General features: G+C 43.2%; 1 protein-coding gene across 10 annotated transcripts in view; it reads right to left on the bottom strand.

The window, feature by feature from the left end:
• The window catches only part of BCKDHB (branched chain keto acid dehydrogenase E1 subunit beta), a 219,265-nt gene extending 199,177 nt beyond the window's left edge, over window positions 1-20,088 (bottom strand). For 9 of the 10 annotated variants that reach the window (XR_004622050.1, XR_004622049.1, XR_004622048.1 and 6 more), the window contains exons 1-2: window positions 19,852-20,088; window positions 1,809-1,886 (exon numbers count right to left, since the gene is read on the bottom strand). Coding sequence is in view for 6 of the 10 variants with exons in the window: in XM_002916298.4 (XP_002916344.3) it covers window positions 1,809-1,886; window positions 19,852-20,047 (274 nt within the window). In the remaining 4 variants the exon portion in view is untranslated. The remainder of the gene's footprint in view (window positions 1-1,808; window positions 1,887-19,851) is intronic. The other variant, XM_034647944.1, reaches the window with a different exon arrangement.
• Between the last annotated feature and the right edge of the window lie 1,033 nt (window positions 20,089-21,121).

Below are 21,121 nucleotides of genomic sequence, written 5' to 3'. Positions count from 1 at the left end.
AGGGGAGTGGGAGAGGAAGAAGCAGGCTCCCAGAGGAGGAGCCTGATGTGGGGCTCGATCCCAGGACTCTGGGATCACGCCCTGAGCCAAAGGCAGACGCCTAACGACTGTGCTACCCAGGTGCCCCTAAATATTTACACTTTAAATCAGAAAACAGAAATGGATCGTTTAAATCAAGGTTTCTCAACTTCCACATTACTGACAGTTTGGACTGGATAATTCTTTCGCTGTAGCAGCCTGTTCTGTGCACCATAGAGAGCAGCACCCTGGTCTCTACCCAGTGGATGACAGCTGCCCCCGGCACACACACACACACACACACACACACACACACACACACAGTTGTAACAGCCAAAAGTGTCTCCAGACATGGTTAAACATAGGAGGAAGAAGGGGGATTAAAATGACCCCCAATGATGAAGAACCACTGGTCTAGAATGTCATTTACCCAGGAAGAAAGCGAGGTCAGAGCAGTAGTAAAGTAACTTGACCAGTAGAAAAGCAAGAGGCAGAACTATGACTCACACTCCAGGCTCAAGGCCCCCACCAGTGATTCTCTTTCTTACATGGTCTACAATAAAGACAACAATCTGAAGGACAGAAGGAAAAGCATTCCAAGGTGCGAGAACAGTCACAAGTAGGAAAAGGACCTAAACTGTGTGAAAGGAGGCAAGCATGGCAGGAGATAGTGAGCAAGGCAATGACAATAAAAATGGGTGTTCACAGGGGCGCCTGGGTGGCACAGCGGTTAAGCGTCTGCCTTCGGCTCAGGGTGTGATCCCGGCGTTCTGGGATCGAGCCCCACATCAGGCTCCTCCACTATGAGCCTGCTTCTTCCTCTCCCACTCCCCCTGCTTGTGTTCCCTCTCTCGCTGGCTGTCTCTCTGTCAAATAAATAAATAAAATCTTAAAAAAAAAATGGGTGTTCATAGAACTGAATTTATTAACGCACCTAACTAGCTTTGTGAACCTTAAGAAAACAATTCACCCTTATTTACTCTTCGAGATCAATCATTCTCAGATGACATTCAAACAAAGCAAGATCTTATCATCCACTACTGTACCTCTCACTTTCTCCTAACAAATAAGCCCTTCTTCACTTGACCTTCAAACTAGGGATTCTCAAGTGGAAGCCCAAGGTATACAAAATATATAGAGAGAGATATATATATTGATATATATAAACATATATAATAGTCTATATTATATACTAAAATATAAAAATATATATAATTAAATATATATATTTATATATACTATACATATATATGAAGTAAAGCCAACCCAATTTAGAAAACATACAGCAGACATTGGTTTTATACCAATAATTAAATTTGATTAGATAAAGTTATTTACAAATATTAAAGTTAGTTCAAAAAAATCTGTAAGTAGGATGACAGTGTATCTCAAAGGAAAGCATGGAATCAAATCTTCATTTCATAAACAAATTCATAAATCTGAATGAAATGGTGCCTCCCATTTTTTTTCTATATGCTGGAAAAACAGAAGTACACAGTAGGTATAAATCCAGAAAGTATTAATATAGTATCAGGACCACACATACCATGGGAGAAAGTTGACTTGATGATGTTAGATATACATGAGAACTAATTCATAATGAATTGATTTTAAAAATGTGTTAATACCATAATCCAATTATTTAACCTTAATCATTTGATCAGATCTTTTTAAAAAATTTCAGGCAGGTAGACGTAATGTTAACCACTGAGTCTCAGACGCAGTATTTCCAGCAAATTCTCAATTCTGAATTAACACAGCTACCACACTCATGCACAAAGGCAGTTTACCTGCAGTAGGATCTTTAGCCAATGAGTTATCCAAGGCACTTGTTATCGCCTGGAAAAGATTCATTTTCTGAGTTTGCCCTGTGAAAATTTTAAAAAAAACATTTTTTTAAGTAACATTTCCTACATTGTAAGATGCATAAAAAATAACAAGTTTCTTAACAGTTGATTATAACACAGTTAAAATCAAAGTAGAAAGGAAGGTACTATGTGAATTTATTGGACTATTCACAATGAGGCTGGTTTTGTGGAAAATACAAAAGCAATACAGACTTCTGTGCTTGATGAGGAAGCAAAATTTACACATATTAAACAATTAAAAAACAAGTATAAAAAAGGAAAAAGGAATTTAATCAAGTCACCAAATGTGTTCAGACAATAAATAAAAGTGACGGGAAGTCGGAAAAGGGAACCAGCCAGAGTGAAAGTGTCTGGGAAGGGGTTCAGGATACACATCATAAAAAGTGCACATGACCCGAGACACATGTTAAATACGCCAGTAACAGCAAATGGTCATGGGCCATAAAACAATGCAGGAGGAAGGCTAATGATCAACTTCAGCACTCGGAACCTGCTGGTGTTTGGAGAGTACTATAAACCCAGGTCTCGACACGCCACACTTGGTCCTTCCTACTGTCTTACTGCTCCAGTAGAATCTCTGCAAGCCAACTCTAGCTCCCGAAATAGGCTGACAGGAGGGTGAAATGGGACAACACATGGAAAGCATTTAGAACAGTACCTGACACAGTGAGTGTTGAATAAATAGGAGCTATTTATTATTAGAACCTGGACTTTGCCCATGTCCTTCATCTTGACCTTGGTATTATCCTGAATGGTATAAAACTTTATTTAATAAAGTTCCAAATATTAGAATTCAGAAATATCATTACTTTAGAGCTCTCAGTCTTGACGCTGCCCAGAGCCCATAGATAACCCAGAACTTGAGGTCAGCTCCTCTCCAAAAACACTCTTCAGGGCAGAGATAAGCTTCTGCCTGAATCTTCTCTGATCCACAGGCCATCTTCACTTTGGTGCCTATCTGTGCACTAGCTTTCACTGTAACCCACAGCCATGCTGGTAGCAAACCCCCTGAACACCTGCTCATTACCCTTGACTACTGTCCCATTTAACCTCTGTGTTCCTCGGTAGCCTGGTGTGTCCCAAAGCCAAGGCCTAATTCACAGCGTGGGTCACAACTGTGGCTGCTGCCATCAACACTCTGGCTGTGACACACGCTGGCCACTCATCCTTTTCCTGGAGACCCATCTTCATCCCGAGCCCAGCCTGGATCCACTGCAGGCTCTGATTTATGACATCACCCATCAACCATCATCCACCGACACTCGACCCTCTGACTCTTCCCTGCTCTGACCCCTTCCACACTGCTGAATGCCCAGGGTTCAGGTCTTGGCAATACCCACTCAGATCTGCCCTGCTGCCCTCTCTGCAGAAAATAAAGGCCTGTTTCTACTCTTATTTTTGGTGGGGATGATAGGAATTCATTCAAGAAAGTATTGCTATGCCATGTATGCCAAAGGATACATAATTACACCACATGTCCATGATGGTTTCATAATTTATTTTTCTTCAGGCTAAGACTGTATCATTTAATAGATACTTGCCTTAAATCCTTCTTCACTGTACAAAACCTCTTTGAAAGTGCTTATTGGTAACCGCCATCAGATGACAATGGCTTAGGGCAAGACTTTTTTCCCACGACCATGACATTCCCATTCTTCCTTCCATATTATACATATCTTAAAGCAAGATTTTTATCTATTATGATGTTCATAGCTAAGAACCTATGAAGGATAAAAATGCCTAAACATCTAAGGTGGTATTTATTTCAAGTGTGCTGACCATCTGAATTAATCCTGAATGCCTCCAAGACATCTTATTTCATTGCTGTTCAATGAGTTTGAAGTACAAAAAAAGCAAAGACTTTAATAATAAAAATCACAACAAGTAAATCTGGAAAGTATTGCTTAATTACCCACAAAGAATCTACTCATTTTGTAGGAAAGTAATTTATAAGTAAGGGTATTTAAAGGTTTTATTTCCATGTAAGCACAAAAATTTCCACTCCTGAATACTTTTTTTCAAGTAGATTCAAAATTTTAGGGGTTCAGATTAACTGCTATGCTACTAGATGCTTTTAAAAGATTTAAATAATTTTTAATAGAGCAATAGCTACTTTCAATTATTTTTAAAGTTGCAGTGTGGTCTGCGAATGGGTCAGGAAGAAATCACAAATTATTCAGAGGTGAGATCATTTTGAATATTTGTTCACCTTAGAATAACTTATTCTCCTACGGGTTATATTAAAGACCATTGATAAGATATGCCTATGTTCTCTCATGATAAAGTACGTATCTGTAGCACGTCTAACTATGAACCCTAAAAAATTATTAACCACTGCCGCCAAATCATACAATTACCAGTATTAATAAATGGCTGCTAAATTTCAAAACCAGACTGATAACTCTTCTTTCCAAGATAAAAAGTTCAAACAGGGGAGCCGCCATGTCAGGGCGCCGGGAAGCGGTAGCCACCTACACGGGGTAGCGGACAGACCGCGGACCCACACGCTTGAGACAGAAGACTGAGAAGGGAGCTCCGGGAGCGCATGCGGGACGGCTGGCGGTTGGCGGGCCACCTGCACGGGGGAGCAGGCGGACTCGCGGACGGCACCCGCGAGACAACAGACTTAGAACGCGAGCTCCAGGAGCGCGCGCGCAGGGCGGCTGGCGGGCCACCTGCACCGGGGAGCGGGCGGACCGCGGACCCGCACTCTGGAAACGGCAGACTGAGTCCGTGAGCCGGGAGCGTGCACCACCAAGCATCTCACGGAGCTCCGGAGCTCCGGTGTGCTCACTGGATCGAGGCTGAGACCGGGAGCTCCGGGAGCGTCCGCGGGGCGGCTGGCGGCTGGAGGGCCACCTGCACGGGGGAGCAGGCGGACTCGCGGTCAGCACCCGTGAGACACCAGACTGAGACGGGGAGCTCCGGGAGCCCGCGCGGGGCGGCTGGCGGCGGGCGGGGTTGGAAACACAAAGGACAGAGACGTGCCGGCCCTGGAAGTGAGGGCTGGGACGCCGGGTGTGGGGCGCACAGCCCGGGATGCTGCAGGGTTGAGCAGCACCAACAGAAACAGAGTTAAAGTGGCCAGAACATCAGTGGAGAACGATCCGCGATCCCTCTGTTCTGAGACAGAGGCTGAATTTCAGCCGCTGCTGCTCTCTCAGAAGAGGCATAGCAAACCGCCAGGGAAAGCCGCCAGAGAACAAAAGCCCGGAAATACCGGCTCACAGGGTGCCCATCCCCATCCCCCCTCGCAAGGGACACAGAGACTCTACCCAAACAGGGTTTTCTGAGTACCTGCAGGCAGGCCCCTCCCCCAGAAGGCAGGCTGAAAAATCAAGAAGCCCACAACCCGGAGCGCCTGAGTGGCGCAGTCACCAAGCACCTGTCTTCGGATTAGGGTGTGATCACAACGCTCCGTAAGGAGTCCTTCATCGGGCTTCTCCACCGGGAACCTGCTTCTTCCTCTCCCACTCCTCTGCTTGGGTTCCCTTTCTTGCTGACTGTCTCTCTCTCTCTCAAATAAATAAATAAACTCTTTAAGGAAGAAGCCCACATCCCTAAGATCTCTATAAAACAAGGGCGCACGGCCTGGGTCCCAGTCAACACTTGGGCTCTGGACAACCCTGCAATCTCTCTTCATCAGAATGACGAGAAGGAGAAGTCCCCCCCAGCAAAGAAAAGATAATGAGTCTGTGGCCTCTGCCACAGAATTGGCCTCGGCCACAGAATTAATACATATGGATGTATCCCAATTATCAGAAATGGAATTCAGAGCAACAATGGTCAAGATGATGAGTAAACTTGAAAAAAGCATCAGAGAAAGCGTTGCTGAGAATATAGAATCCCTAAGGGCAGAAATGAGAGCGAATCTGACAGAAATTAAAAATTCTATGAGCCAAATGCAGTCAAAACTAGAGGCTCTGACGGCCAGGGTCACCGAGGCAGAGGAACGCGTTAGCGAATTGGAGGATGGGTTAGTAGAAGAAAAAACGAAAATAGAAGCTGGTCTTAAAAAAATCCACGCCCACGAATGTAGATTACGGGAGATTACTGACTCTATGAAACGATCCAATGTCAGAATCATCGGCATCCCTGAAGGGGTGGAGAAAAACAGAGGTCTAGAAGAGATATTTGAACAAATTGTAGCTGAAAACTTCCCTAATCTAGCAAGGGAAACAAGCATTCGTGTCCAAGAGGCAGAGAGGACCCCATCCAAGCTCAACCAGGACAAACCTACGCCACGGCATGTCATAGTGCAATTCGCAAATATTAGATCCAAGGATACAGTATTGAAAGCGGCCAGGGCAAAGAAATTTCTCACGTACCAAGGCAAAGGTATCAGGATTACGTCAGACCTGTCTACAGAGACCTGGAATGAGAGAAAGGCTTGGGGGGGCATTTTTAAAGCTCTTTCAGAGAAAAACATGCAGCCAAGGATCCTTTATCCAGCAAAGCTGTCATTCAGAATTGATGGAGAAATAAAGACGTTCCAAAATCGCCAATCATTAACCAATTTCGTAACCACGAAACCAGCCCTACAGGAGATATTAAGGGGGGCTCTATAAAGGTAAAAAGGCCCCAAGAGTGATACAGAGCAGCAAGTCACAACCGATACAAAGACTTTAAAGAGAAATGGCATCATTAAAATCATATCTGTCAATAATCTCTATCAATCTAAATGGCTTAAACTCTCCCATAAAACGCCACAGGGTTGCAGATTGGATAAAAAGACATGACCCATCCATTTGCTGTCTACAAGAGACTCATTTTGAACCCAAAGATGCATTCAGACTTAGAGTAAGGGGATGGAGTACCATCTTCCACGCAAATGGACCTCAAAAGAAAGCTGGAGTAGCAATTCTCATATCAGATAGACTGGATTTTAAACTAGAGGCCATAGAGAGAGATACAGAAGGGCACTATATTATTCTTAAAGGAAGTATTCAACAAGTGGATATGACAATTATTAATATATATGCCCCCAACAGGGGAGCAGCAAGATACACAAGCCAACTCTTAACCAAAATAAAGAGACATATAGATAAGAACACAGTAATAGTAGGGGACCTCAACACCCCACTATCAGAAATAGACAGAACACCCTGGCAAAAACTAAGCAAAGAATCAAAGGCTTTGAATGCCATACTCGACGAGTTGGACCTCATAGATATATATAGAACACTACACCCCAGAACCAAAGAATACTCATTCTATTCAAATGCCCATGGAACATTCTCAAGAATAGATCATGCTCTGGGACACAAAACAGGTCTCAGCCAATACCAAAAGATTGAAATTATCCCCTGCATATTCTCAGACCACAACGCTCTGAAATTGGAACTCAACCACAAGGAAAAACCTGGAAGAAACTCAAACACTTGGAGGCTAAGAACCATCCTGCTCAAGAATGACTCGATAAACCAGGAAATCAAAAAACAAATTAAACAATTTATGGAGACCAACGAGAATGAATACACAACGGTCCAAAACCTATGGGATACTGCAAAGGCAGTCCTAAGGGGGAAATACATAGCCATCCAAGCCTCACTCAAAAGAATAGAAAAATCTAAAATGCAGTTTCTATATTCTCACCTCAAGAAACTGGAACAGCAACAGAGGGACAGGCCTAACCCACTGACAAGGAAGGAGTTGACCAAGATTAGAGCAGAAATCAATGAATTAGAGACCAGAACCACAGTAGAGCAGATCAACAGGACTAGAAGCTGGTTCTTTGAGAGAATCCATAAAATTGATAGACCACTGGCAAAACTTGTCCAAAAACAAAGAGAAAGGACTGAGATTATTAAAATTATGACTGAAAAGGGAGAGGTCACGACCAGCACCATTGAAATTGCAAGGATTATTAGAAACTTTTATCAACAGCTATATGCCAAAAAACTAAACAATCTGGAAGAGATGGAGGCCTTCCTGGAAACCTATAAACTACCAAGACTGAAACAGGAAGAAATAGATTTCTTAAATAGGCCAATTAACTATGAAGAAATTGAGTCAGTGATAAACAACCTTCCAAATAATAAAACTCCAGGCCCAGACGGTTTTCCTGGGGAATTCTACCAAACATTCAAAGAAGAAATAATACCTATTCTCCTAAAGCTATTTCAAAAAATAGAAACAGAAGGAAAGCTACCAAACTCATTCTATGAGGCTAATATTACCTTGATCCCCAAACCAGGCAAAGACCCCCTCAAAAAGGAGAATTACAGACCGATTTCTCTAATGAATATGGATGCCAAAATCCTCAACAAGATCCTTGCTAATAGAATCCAACAGTACATTAAAAGGATTATCCATCATGACCAAGTGGGATTCATACCTGGGATGCAAGCATGGTTCAACACTCGCAAATCAATCAATGTGATACATCATATCAACAAGAAAAGACTCAAGAACCATATGATCCTCTCAATTGATGCAGAAAAAGCATTTGACAAAATACAGCATCCTTTCCTGATTAAAACCCTTCAGAGTGTAGGAATAGAGGGTACATTTCTCAATCTCATAAAAGCCATCTATGAAAAGCCTACTGCAAGCATTATTCTCAATGGGGAAAAGCTGGAAGCCTTTCCCTTAAGATCAGGAACACGACAAGGATGCCCACTCTCGCCACTATTATTCAACATAGTACTAGAAGTCCTTGCAACAGCAATCAGAAGACAAAAAGGGATCAAAGGTATCCAAATCGGCAAAGAAGAAGTCAAACTGTCTCTCTTTGCAGATGACATGATACTCTATATGGAAAACCCAAAGGAATCCACTCCCAAACTATTAGAAGTTATAGAACAATTCAGTAAGGTGGCAGGATACAAAATCAATGCCCAGAAATCAGTTGCATTTCTATACACGAATAACGAGACTGAAGAAAGAGAAATTAGGGAATCCATCCCATTTACAATAACACCAAAAACCATGCGTTACCTTGGAATTAACTTAACCAGAGACGTAAAGGACCTATATGCTAGAAACTATAGATCACTTTTGAAAGATATTGAGGAAGACATAAAAAGATGGAAAAATATTCCATGCTCATGGATTGGAAGAATTAACATAGTTAAAATGTCCATACTACCCAGAGCAATCTACACTTTCAATGCTATCCCGATCAAAATACCGAGGACATTTTTCAAAGAACTGGAACAAATAGTCCTTAAATTTGTATGGAACCAGAAAAGGCCCCGAATCTCCAAGGAACTGTTGAAAAGGAAAAACAAAGCTGGGGGCATCACAATGCCGGATTTCGAGCTGTACTACAAAGCTGTGATCACAAAGACAGCATGGTACTGGCACAAAAACAGACACATCGACCAATGGAACAGAATAGAGAACCCAGAAATGGACCCTCGGCTCTTTGGGCAACTAATCTTTGATAAAGCAGGAAAAAACATCCGGTGGAAAAAAGACAGTCTCTTCAATAAATGGTGCTGGGAAAATTGGACAGCTACATGCAAAAGAATGAAACTTGACCACTCTCTCACACCATACACAAAAATAAACTCCAAATGGATGAAAGACCTCAATGTGAGACAGGAATCCATCAAAATTCTAGAGGAGAACATAGGCAACAACTTCTATGACATCGGCCAGAGCAACCTTTTTCACGACACATCTCCAAAGGCAAGAGAAATAAAAGATAAAATGAACTTATGGGACTTTATCAGGATAAAGAGCTTCTGCACAGCCAAGGAAACAGTCAAAAAAACTAAGAGACAGCCCACGGAATGGGAGAATATATTTGCAAAGGACACCACAGATAAAGGACTGGTATCCAAGATCTACAAAGAACTTCTCAAACTCAATACACGAGAAACAAATAAACAAATCATAAAATGGGCAGAAGATATGAACAGACACTTTTCCAATGAAGACATACAAATGGCTAACAGACACATGAAAAAATGTTCAAAATCATTAGCCATCAGGGAAATTCAAATCAAAACCACACTGAGATACCACCTTACGCCAGTTAGAATGGCAAAGATAGACAAGGCAAGAAACAACAATTGTTGGAGAGGATGTGGAGAAAGGGGATCCCTCCTACATTGTTGGTGGGAATGCAAGTTGGTACAGCCACTCTGGAAAACAGTGTGGAGGTCCCTTAAAAAGTTAAAAATTGAACTACCCTATGACCCAGCCATTGCACTACTGGGTGTTTACCCCAAAGATACAGACGTAGTAAAGAGAAGGGCCATATGCACCCCAATGTTCATAGCTGCATTGTCCACAATAGCCAAATCATGGAAGGAGCCGAGATGCCCTTCAACAGATGACTGGATTAAGAAGCTGTGGTCCATATATACAATGGAATATTACTCAGCTATCAGAAAGAACGAATTCTCAACATTTGCTGCAACATGGACGGCACTGGAGGAGATAATGCTAAGTGAAATAAGTCAAGCAGAGAAAGACAATTATCATATGATTTCTCTCATCTATGGAACATAAGAACTAGGATGATCGGTAGGGGAAGAAAGGGATAAAGAAAAGGGGGGTAATCAGAAGGGGGAATGAAACATGAGAGACTATGGACTATGAGAAACAAACTGAAGACTTCAGAGGGGAGGGGGTGGGGGAATGGGATAGACTGGTGATGGGTAGTAAGGAGGGCACGTATTGCATGGTGCACTGGGTGTTATACACAACTAATGAAGCATCAAACTTTACATCGGAATCTGGGGATGTACTGTATGGTGATTAACATAATATAATATAATTAAAAAAAAGTAAACAAAACAAACAAAAATGGACACAAAGTGCAATTTCCCTACAGTCAGGGATACAAGCTAATGGATACCCATTGGTAAAACACAGCTTTATGGATGGACTGAGCCAATCACTTGAACTGGTCCTAGGTAGAGCACTCTGAAAAAGGTCATTATTACTGCTGCAAAGATAAAGCGGCACGTAATGAGGGTCGGTGGAATAGAAGGAACACAACAGAATCCCAAGAAGGCAGGGATTTTTACCTGCTTTTGATCAGAAGTATATGCTTAGTGCCTGACATGTAGTATGTAGAAGTGATAAATATTTGATGAATGAATGACTGAACAAAGAAACATAGGAGGTTAGTTCAATAAAGATAAAATATACAAAGTAAATTGTTAATCAACCACTTAGAGAGAAAGAACTACAGTAGGAAAAAATATCTACCAATTTACAATTCAGAGTCAGACTACAGGGGAGGGGGAATGGGGCAGAAGGGATTCCGAGGTGGAGAATTCAGTTATCCTGAGTAACTATTCAGTATGCAGCAGTGTTGAGGGGAGAAGCCTTCCACAGAACTAGAGCATTGAGACAAAAGGGGAAAATGGGTGCCCAAGGAGCAGTGTTTAGAAATAAAGAAGGTCAACAGCAGGGCAGGTAGACAGTAAGCGTGTTTGTGGTTAGACCATGGACAAATAAAAACGCACAACCGTGATGCGGAAAGTGAGGGACTACTTTCCGAAATCCAAGGATCAGCCAGCACATTCAGCACTGGCCCTTCCGGGCCACCTAGTCCTTGGGACACACCTGCACAGCAGGGCATCTTCATGTGCTATTCCTTAGAAAGCTCAGCACCTCGTGCCTGGCCCAAACATGACAATCAGTATATGCCTGTTGAAGCGTGATGAATGAGAGATTTTAGCGGCATAGTCTGGCACTAACCACACTGTGAAAGGAAAACAATGCCTAAGAAACCACCTATTTTCTCCCAACAAAACCTCTTCTACTGCTCCAGATGCCCCATTCTCTGGAATCCCTCTGTATGTGCCAGACACGTACCTCTATCCCATTCCCATCCCTATTACGGGGTTTCCAACCTCTACCCCAAAAAGTAAGTTTCATAGAGATTTCAAATATGAGGGACAGAACATTTTATATTAGAGTGTAAATGAAGGATCGGGGTGCCTGGGTGGCTCAGTCAGTTAAGCGTCTGCCTTCAGCTCATCTCGTGATCTCAGGATCCTGGGATCAAGCCCCGAGTCGGGCTCCCTGCTCAGCAGGGAGTCTGCTTCTCCCTCTCCCTCTAACTCTCCTCCCTGCTTGTGCTCTCTCTCTGTGTCTCAGATAAATTTAAAAAATCTCTAAAAAATAAAATAGAGATGCCTGGGTGGCTCAGTTGGTTAAGCATCTGCCTTCAGCTCAGGCCATGATCTCAGGGTCCTGGGATTGAGCCCCCCATCGGGCTCCCTGCTCAGCAGGGAGTCTGCTTCTCCCTCTCACTCTCATTGTGCTCGTTCGCTCTCTTGCTCTCTCAAATAAAATCTTTTTAAAAAATAAAATAAAAAATAATAAAGTAAAATAAAATATAAATGAAGGATCTATAATCACAAATGCCTTTTTAAGGTGACAGTAAAGAAGGGGGGATGGAGAGACTGCTATTCAAAGCCAAAATTGGGAGGACCTAAGAAAGCCTTAAAGTTGAAGAGACGATGGCTAGGAGCCCTGGATCCCCCATCTCAGGGCACCTGGTAACTCATGTCATGATATGACAAGCAACAAGCTGTTTCCCTTCCTCTGGCTAGATACTTCCCTACTCGGTCTCTCGATGGTTTTTAAATTCTCCTGTATGCTGGTGACTCCCAAACGGGTTTCTCCAATCCAGACCTCTCCTCTGACTTATACCCAACAGTCACCAGTTCCCCACTTGGGTGTCAGGCTTTTCTAACTCAGTAAGCACGTAACTAAACTCTTGACATCTGCTCCCAAAATCAGTCTTTTCCATCTTAGCAAAGAGCACCATCCTCCACTCAAGTGTCCAAGCCAGAAACTGAGGAAGCACCCTTGAATGTCTTCTTTTCATTCATTTCTTGTATCCAATCCATCCAATCCTACTTCCAAAATAGAGCCTCTTCCAAAGATACATATTTTAGATATATATTACTTCCAAAATATAGCTTAAAATCTAGTGCTATGATGTCCTAACTCCAGAGTTCACCATCTCTTTCCTGTTCCTGAAAACCACCTCCTAATGTCCTGTCTTAGCCAGCTCTGGCTGCTGAAAACCACCTCCTAATGTCCTGTCTTAGCCAGCTCTGGCTGCTATAACAAAACACCACAGGCGGAGTGGCTTAAACAAAGAAATTTATTTCTCACTCTTCTGGAGGTTGGGAAGGAAGCCCAAGACCAAGGTGAGTCCTGATGAAGACCCTCTTCCTAGGCTGCAGAGGGCCGCCCTCTTGCTGTACCCTTACATGGTGCAAGGAGAGAGAATCTCTCTTGTGTCTCTTCTTATAAGGGCTTTAATCCCATTTGCAAAGGCTCCACCCTCATGACCTAATTACCTCCCAGGGACCCCCATCTCCAAATACAATCACAGTGGGGGTTAGGGCTTCAACGTAGGAATGGGGGGATGGGGGAGACACAAACATTCAATCCATAGTACCACCTCATCACTTCTACTCCGTCACCCCTCACTCATCAAAGCGCTACTACAATAAGTCCTATAGAGCAATGCATGTTATGTTACTCCTCTGTTCAAAATCCTTCTAGGTTCTCTGACTGCACTTGGAATAAAGCCCCACTCCTCACCATGTCCACAAAGCCCTGCTTGAACTCATACCTGCCCACCTCAAAAGTTCTATTGTGTACTATCCCCAAGGCTCAGCACCTGACTCTTCTCTCAGTTCCACCAAACCAAGCTCCCTGCTACATCAGGACCTTCACACATGCTGGGTCCTCTGCCTGGCACCCCCTTCACACCTCCTTGGATACTCCTTCCTGATCCCTTAGAGCCTAGTTAAATGCTGCCTCTTCTTAGAGGTCTCCCTAGATCTCTATTATTCTCTTTCCTAGCACCTGAACATTTCCTACAGGTCACTTTTTGCAATGGGATTGATTTAAGTATGCATTTGCTTGCTATTTTTTGTCCATCTGCCCCCCTAGCCTTCTAATTCCATGAACAGGTCCGTATCCACATTGGTGTTTTGTGCTAAGCACCTAGCACAAAGTTTAGCATCCAGGAGAAAATTAAAATGCATAGAATGAATAAAGAAACCTACACATACACATAATGCCTAAAATCCAGGACAGGTAGAGACCCAGATGTGTTCTTGGGGAGCAATACAGTGCAATGAAGGAAGTTTAAATGTCAAAAAGTAGAAGGGCACCTGGGTTAAGGTGACTAAGCGTCAGACCCTTGATTTCAGCTCAGGTCATGATCTTAGGGTTGTGAGATCAAGCCCTGTGTTGGGCTCCGCGGTCAGTGTGGAGTCTGCTTGTCCATCTCCCTCTGCTCCTCCCCACCCCCACCACGCTCACGCACTCTCTCTCTCTCAAATGAATAAAATCTTTTTTTAAAAAAGTAGAAGTTTAACCTCTTTGCATCTAAATTTCTTTACCATAAAATGTGGATGATAACAGGATCTCTGTCACAACACCGTTACATGTAAATGAACTGCTACATGTAAGGCACTCAGAAAAGTGGTACTGATAAGGTCTGATAAAAGTGTCTGCCGTGTCATTATTATCGTTCTTTGGGGTACCACTGAAAGGTCTGGATAAGCAATGATAAAGTCAGAACAAGGAAACACAGAGTAGGAAGGNACACAAAACATGAGCAGAAAAGTAGTGTGAGAAAAGTAGAAAACAGGAAGGATGCGATTTGGGGCAATTCTAAATAAGACAGGGAAAAGAGACATGGAGAGAATTATCTAGTGTCAAAGGTTCCCAAGTTTTGACATGATTGTGTTGGTGCCCGACTAGCACTCAGACAAGCCTACCTCGTAATGCTCTATTCTGCCAACACTTCCAATGCTATGGAATAAATGTTTGTGTGCCCCCCCCACATTCATATGTTGAAGCTTCATTCCCAATATGATGGTACTTGGAGATGGGGCTTCCGGAGATGAACAGGTCATGAAGGTGGAGCCCTCCTGAACGGGATTTGTGCCCTTATAGAAAGAGACCTCACAGAACTCCCTTACACTATGTGAAGTCACAGTGAGAAGACAATCGGCCAAGAACCAGGAAGCAGGGACTCACCAAACACTAAACCTGTCAATTCTTTGATCTTGGACTTTCCAGCCTCTAGAACTGTGAGAAATAAATACTTTTGTTATAAGCCACCAGTCTATGGTATTTCTGTTACAGCAGCCCAAACGTACTAAGACATCCAATCAACACAGCCAAACGTACGTCATCCTCTTTCCAAAAACGTGCTTCTCTCTTCCAGCATTCCTCATTTGTATCAGTGATACCACCACGCTACCAGGTTAAAAATGTCATCTTTTTTTAAAGATTTTATTTATTTATTTATTTGACAGAGAGAGAGACACAGAGAGAGGGAACACAAGCAAGGGGAGTGGAAGAAGGAGAAGCAGGCTCCCCANGAGGGAACACAAGCAAGGGGAGTGGAAGAAGGAGAAGCAGGCTCCCCGCTGAGCAAGGAGCCTGATGCAGGGCTCAATCCCAGGACCCTGGGATCACGGCCTGAGCCAAAGGCAGATGCTTAACTAACTGAGCCACCCAGGCACCCCTCAAGTCATCTTTGATACCCCTTCCGCTTAGCCCCCACAGGCAAAACAGCACCAGATCTAGTCAATTCCTTCAAAACACACAACCATCCCCACTGACACTCCCCAAGCTTTAAACAATTATATCCTCTCACATGGAGAGTCCAATATTCCTCTGACTGATCTCTCTGCCTCCTTACTTTCCCTTCGTTAATCAATTCTACAAACTCTCCTCCCAACATTGCACGAGCACACTGCAAGTCACTCTCTTACCTCTAAACAAGCGATGGCCCTCACCAGCCCACAGAATCAAACCTGAACCCAAATGTAATGCACCCAGCACCGTGTAAGCTACATTGGGTATATTCAATCTTTTCTCTCCCCCAACCTTTCGTCTGGCTTTCCAAACTGATTTCCTACCCCTCCTCTTTTTCCTCCAAACAAACTCACTCCTTCTCATTCCTCATAAAACCCTCTGCTTTCTAGCCGCCCTTTACTCATGTTGTTCCCTTCTCTACAATTCTAATACTGGGAAGAAGACCTTCACCCCCACGGAAAGAGGACTCTTTGGTCTACCCTTGACTTCCGAGAGCTGCCTCCACCCCCCTATGCAACCGCAAAGGCTTTCCTGGGCACCACAGAACAAGCTTACCTCGCGTCGGGGACTTCGCCATTGCCTGCCCTTTTTCCTTCTAGGAAGACACTGCTCTACCTTGGAGGTAACTCCTTTGTCATTCCTCATGGTGAAGCTTAAACGTCACCTCTTCAGAGTCAACCTTGACCATCACTCTATTTAAGCAGTCTCTTTCATGTGTCAAAATAACCAAAATTTTAAAAATAAAACTATTTGCAGCATACATGAAAGATAAAGAGTTACTATCTCCATTAATATCTTTAATACACAAAACATGAGCAGAAAAGTAGTGTGAGAAAAGTAGAAAACAGGAAGGATGCGATTTGGGGCAATTCTAAATAAGACAGGGAAAAGAGACATGGAGAGAATTATCTAGTGTCAAAGGTTCCCAAGTTTTGACATGACTGTGTTGGTGCCCGACTAGCACTCAGACAAGCCTACCTCATAATGCAGAAAAGTGGGTTGATGTCTACCACACACCTGGAATAGACAGTTGTTCAATAATGGCAGATAGGATTCGTACTGATAGACAAAATTACTAGGCATAAATTTTTTAAATATGCAAAGACAAGGAACACCCAATTCACAAGAGAGAAAACAAATCTGGCAAACAAGTATCTGGTAAATATTCCCTAATAGAAATAAAACGGGTACATATTCGAACAAAGTGCAATCACCACAACAGACCCAAACATACATGCACACACACAGTTCTGATACCACTTCCAATGTGTTTGTGTTTTTTAACACACAACCAAGCAATTCTGCACCACCAGCTGGGTGCCCTACAACGCAATGCAGTTCTGACACCATCTGCTGGAGCTACTGTCAGACCCCAAAGGTTAAGGGCTCAGTCCTTATAAGACTGTGCCCACCTCCCAGTTCACATGCCAATCACAAGTCCAGGTTGTCACCCGTGCCTCTGACTCACTGGCTACAGAATGGAGGTTCGCACAATCCCCTCTTTGGGGTCAATTAATTTGCTAGAACAGCTCACAGAACTCAGAAATATTTTACTTACTAGATTACTGGTTTATTATAAAAGGACATAACTCAGGAACAGCCCGATGGAAGAGATGCATGGGACAAGGTGTGGGGAGAGGGCACAGAGCTCCTGTGCTCTCTGAGCGTGCCACCGTCCCTGAATCTCTACCTATTCACCAACCCAAATGCATTCTGAACCCCATCCTTTTGGGTTTTCAAAGGAGGTCTCATTATATAGGCGTGACTGATTAAATTCATTCAACCTCCAAAACCTTTCTTCTCCACAGAGGTCGGGGGTGGGACTGAAAGTCCCAACCCTCTCATCACATGATTGATTCCTCTAGTGACAAGCTTCCATACTTGGATGAACTAGGAGCTTTCAAAAAGTTACCATCAGTGTAACAAGACACCTTTATTGCTCTCCTCTAAGGAAATTTCAAAGGTTTAGGAGCTCTGTGCCAGGAAAAGGGGGCAAAAACCAATACGTATTTCTTATTATAAATCACAGTATCTCAGCACGATTGATTTTATCATGATACCCAATACTTACACTCTTATATATGCAGATGGAAGTATAAACTATAATTTGAACTATGTACTAAAAACCCATTAAACTGTTCATATCTTTGAGTCAGAAATCTCATCCCTAGGACTTTATTCTAAATAAATAATCTCAGATACATAAAGGCTACGTGAAATGTTTCCCTCCACATTATTTATAACAGCACAAAAGTGTAAAACAAAAGCATAATGATAATTATTGAAGTTTACACTTGTTCAGTGAGTGCTTCTTAGTAGTCGAACTGGGTTAAGTACATTGTACACAACTGTCTATATTTAGTCTTCATAACAATCTTTGAAGTAGGTATTATTATAAAATCCTTACTTACAAAGAAACTGAAGCTTAGAGATGGTAAGTGAGTAATCCAAAGTCAGAGGTAGCAGGGCCAAAACCAAACGTAGGACAATCTGATTCTAGGGCCAAGATCTTAACCACTGAACTAGACAGTTTATACTCCATGGAACATGTCGCCTTTTTTTTTTTTTTAAGATTTTATTTATTTATTTGACAGAGAGAAAGAGAGCACACAAGAAGGGGGAGCGGCAGAGGAAGAGGGAGAAGCAGGCTCTCTGTTGAGCAGACAGCCCAACACGGGGCTGGCTCCCAGACCCCTGGGATCATGGCCTGAGCCAAAAGCAGACGCCTAACTGACTGAGCCGCCCAGACCCCCTGAACATGTCCCTTTCTAAAGGTTATGAAAACTATGTAATCATATGGAAAAACGCTTCTGATTAAATAATGCAGATGGTATCTGTGTTAAAACTACAGTTACAGGAAAATTTAATTCTGCTAATTTGATCAATGGAGTAATTTAATTCCACTAAATTGAAAGGAAATACCTAGAAGGATACACACCAAAATGTTAGCAGTATTTACAAATAGTAGTGGATGGTGAGATTACTTTTTCTTACTTTTTTCTATTATCCAAATTATCTGTAACGTGCATTTATTTTTATTTTTATAAGGACAAACATATAAACGTGACTATCATTCTACCTGGATTTTAGTAATTTCACAATTACGGAAGGAGGCCGGGGAGATTATGAAGACCTGTATTCTATTTCTCGAGTATTGAGCTAAAGTTTCTTTGCTTTCAAGACAGAATTCAAGGTTCATCCTGTCGGTGAGAAAAAACTGCTATTCGCTTTTATGGTATCTACTGTCTCACAAAAGTGGTACAGCTCTTAGTAAATTATTCCCACACGAAATACAGCATGTTGTTTAGAATGGAAGCTCTAGAATCTAAATAATTAAAATTCGGAGCAGAAGCTATCACTAACTTTTCTGTGTAACCTTGGACAAACTATCTCAAGACTTCAGTTAACATCACCCACCTCTAAAGGTTGTCCTAAGCATCAGATGAAATAATGAATGTAAATTTTTCAGCACAGTCCCTGCCTGTGGTAAGCACTCAATATACATTCATACCTATTATTCACAAGTATAGACAGACACCCTTCCAAAAATAACACATCTAGCATGTGAGAAGTTACCAGACAAGGAAAAGGTTAATGTTCTCTTAATTGTTCCATTGTTCTGATAATAGACACTAGATATTTCAGAGATTACATATAACCTGCAGAAGAAATGGTGAAAGTCATGTAATTGTCATACTGTGAGGAGTCTGCTAGGTGCCCTTCCTACCAATGAGAGTACTAGATGGCCTCCTCGTCCCTTCACCTTCATCAATTACCCCCTCCTTAGCTAAGTGGCAGCCTAGCCCGGCCCAGGCTCATTGCTAGGCTCAAACGGGAAAACCGGGATTCTTTCCCATCTCCACGAACAACCTGTTCCATGACCTCGGGGAAATCAATTCAGTTACTTAGTCCTTCCATTTCCTCTTCCCTGCCAAAGCAAGAATAATAATAATAATAATAATAATAATAATAATAATAATAATAATTAATAATAAAGAAAAAATTCTCTTTTAAATACCGGTGCCTGCAGTTAACGTCCCAGCTCCGGGCAAACTGGGACAACACCTAGGGCCAAGGCTGGGAAAGTAAGGATGGAGAACTGAGAAAAGGAGGCGTTCCCTGGGCACCGCCCCTCCACCCTCTGCCCTTCCAGACCGCGGTATGCCCTCTCGCCCATCTCGAGGGTTTTGAGGGGCTGCCTCTCGAAGGTTGTACAGTTACAAAAATAGAGCGAGGAAACCACAGTCAGACCCTAAAGTAGGGAGGCTCCAGAAAGCAGGGCAGGAATTACACAAGATGCAAGGAGACCAGCCTGCCGGCCACCGCCCACACGAGCGGGATGGCTCTCCTTGCGAGGCCCCCACAGGCCTGGGAGTCTGGGTTGCACCAGGAGCAGTCAGGGCAGCCCCTAGCTCACCATACTCCTGGGGCTCCGGGTCGGGCTGGAAAGTGAAGTGAGCCACAAGCCTCCTCTGCGCTGCAACCCCAGTTGCCGAGTCGGGCTGCAGCAAGCCCCGCAGCAGCCCCGCGCCTCGAAGCCGACGCCACTGTCCTTCTGCCCCGGCCGCACGCAACCTCAAAAGCCCGCCCGCAGTCGCCGCAAGCGCCGCCATCCTCACTTGCAAGCCGGGTTTGCAAGCTACGCCGCCGCGCACTGCCGGCAGAGGGGGCGGGGCACCGAGACAACTTCCCTATTGGTTGGGCCCAAGGGGCGGACCCATGAAACGGACCAGTCGGAGTCAGGAATTCGCGGGAGGGGAAGGCGACGAGAAGAGGCCAGAGGCTTTTGCCTGTTCGCGCATGCGCAAGAGGAACTGGGGCGGCGGCGAACGGGCAGGTGAGCTCCAATGAAATTGTTCTTGGAGGTTGAAATTGTCTTGGAGTCACTGCATTGTCCCACGGCGTGGACGCGGGTGTGTAATGTTACACACTCATCCTAGATTTGTTCTTTACTGATGTCATTTGCATTGTTACCTCCCATAAAGTTTTCATTTTGAGATTTATACTTTCTTTTAAAATGTAACCCTTTTTTATCCGCTCCTATTATTTATCTGTATTATTTTGTAAGTAAAAGATGTAAAGAGTTACTGTTTGGCATTGGTTATTGGTTTTGGGTTTCAAAAAACTGGGAATCGCTGCTCAAACTTCCGCTCTTTATTCAAAGCCTCCTTGAATGCTTAATAAGTATGTATACCCTTTAACTGATTTTGTTTTTCAGGATTTAGAGGAGAGTTAGAGAGGTAAGCTCAGATTTCATCCTGCAAATCCATTTAATAGGAATTCAGATGCATTTTTGCCCAGCTGCCATGAAAATGACCTGACCGGCTTACTCTAGCTTAGAAAGCTGGAGAATTCCAATAGTTAATTTATATTTATAGTAATCAATTACAAAATTTTCTTTTTAAAAATCCAAATGTTTGGGGCACCTGGGTGGCACAGCGGTTAAGCGTCTGCCTTCGGCTCAGGGCGTGATCCCGGCGTTATGGGATCGAGCCCCCACATCAGGCTCCTCCACTATGAGCCTGCTTCTTCCTCTCCCACTCCCCCTGCTTGTGTTCCCTCTCTCACTGGCTGTCTCTATCTCTGTTGAATAAATAAAATCTTTAAAAAATAAATAAAAATAAATAAATAAAAATCCAAATGTTTAAAAGGATAACTTCCCTGCTCATGAATTTAAAAATCACAGT

This window comes from Ailuropoda melanoleuca, chromosome 19 (assembly GCF_002007445.2).
Source record: "Ailuropoda melanoleuca isolate Jingjing chromosome 19, ASM200744v2, whole genome shotgun sequence".
Taxonomy (NCBI): domain Eukaryota; kingdom Metazoa; phylum Chordata; class Mammalia; order Carnivora; family Ursidae; genus Ailuropoda; species Ailuropoda melanoleuca.
The sequence above is the reverse complement of the archived record's forward strand: the minus strand, read 5'-3'. Positions and strand labels throughout refer to the sequence as shown.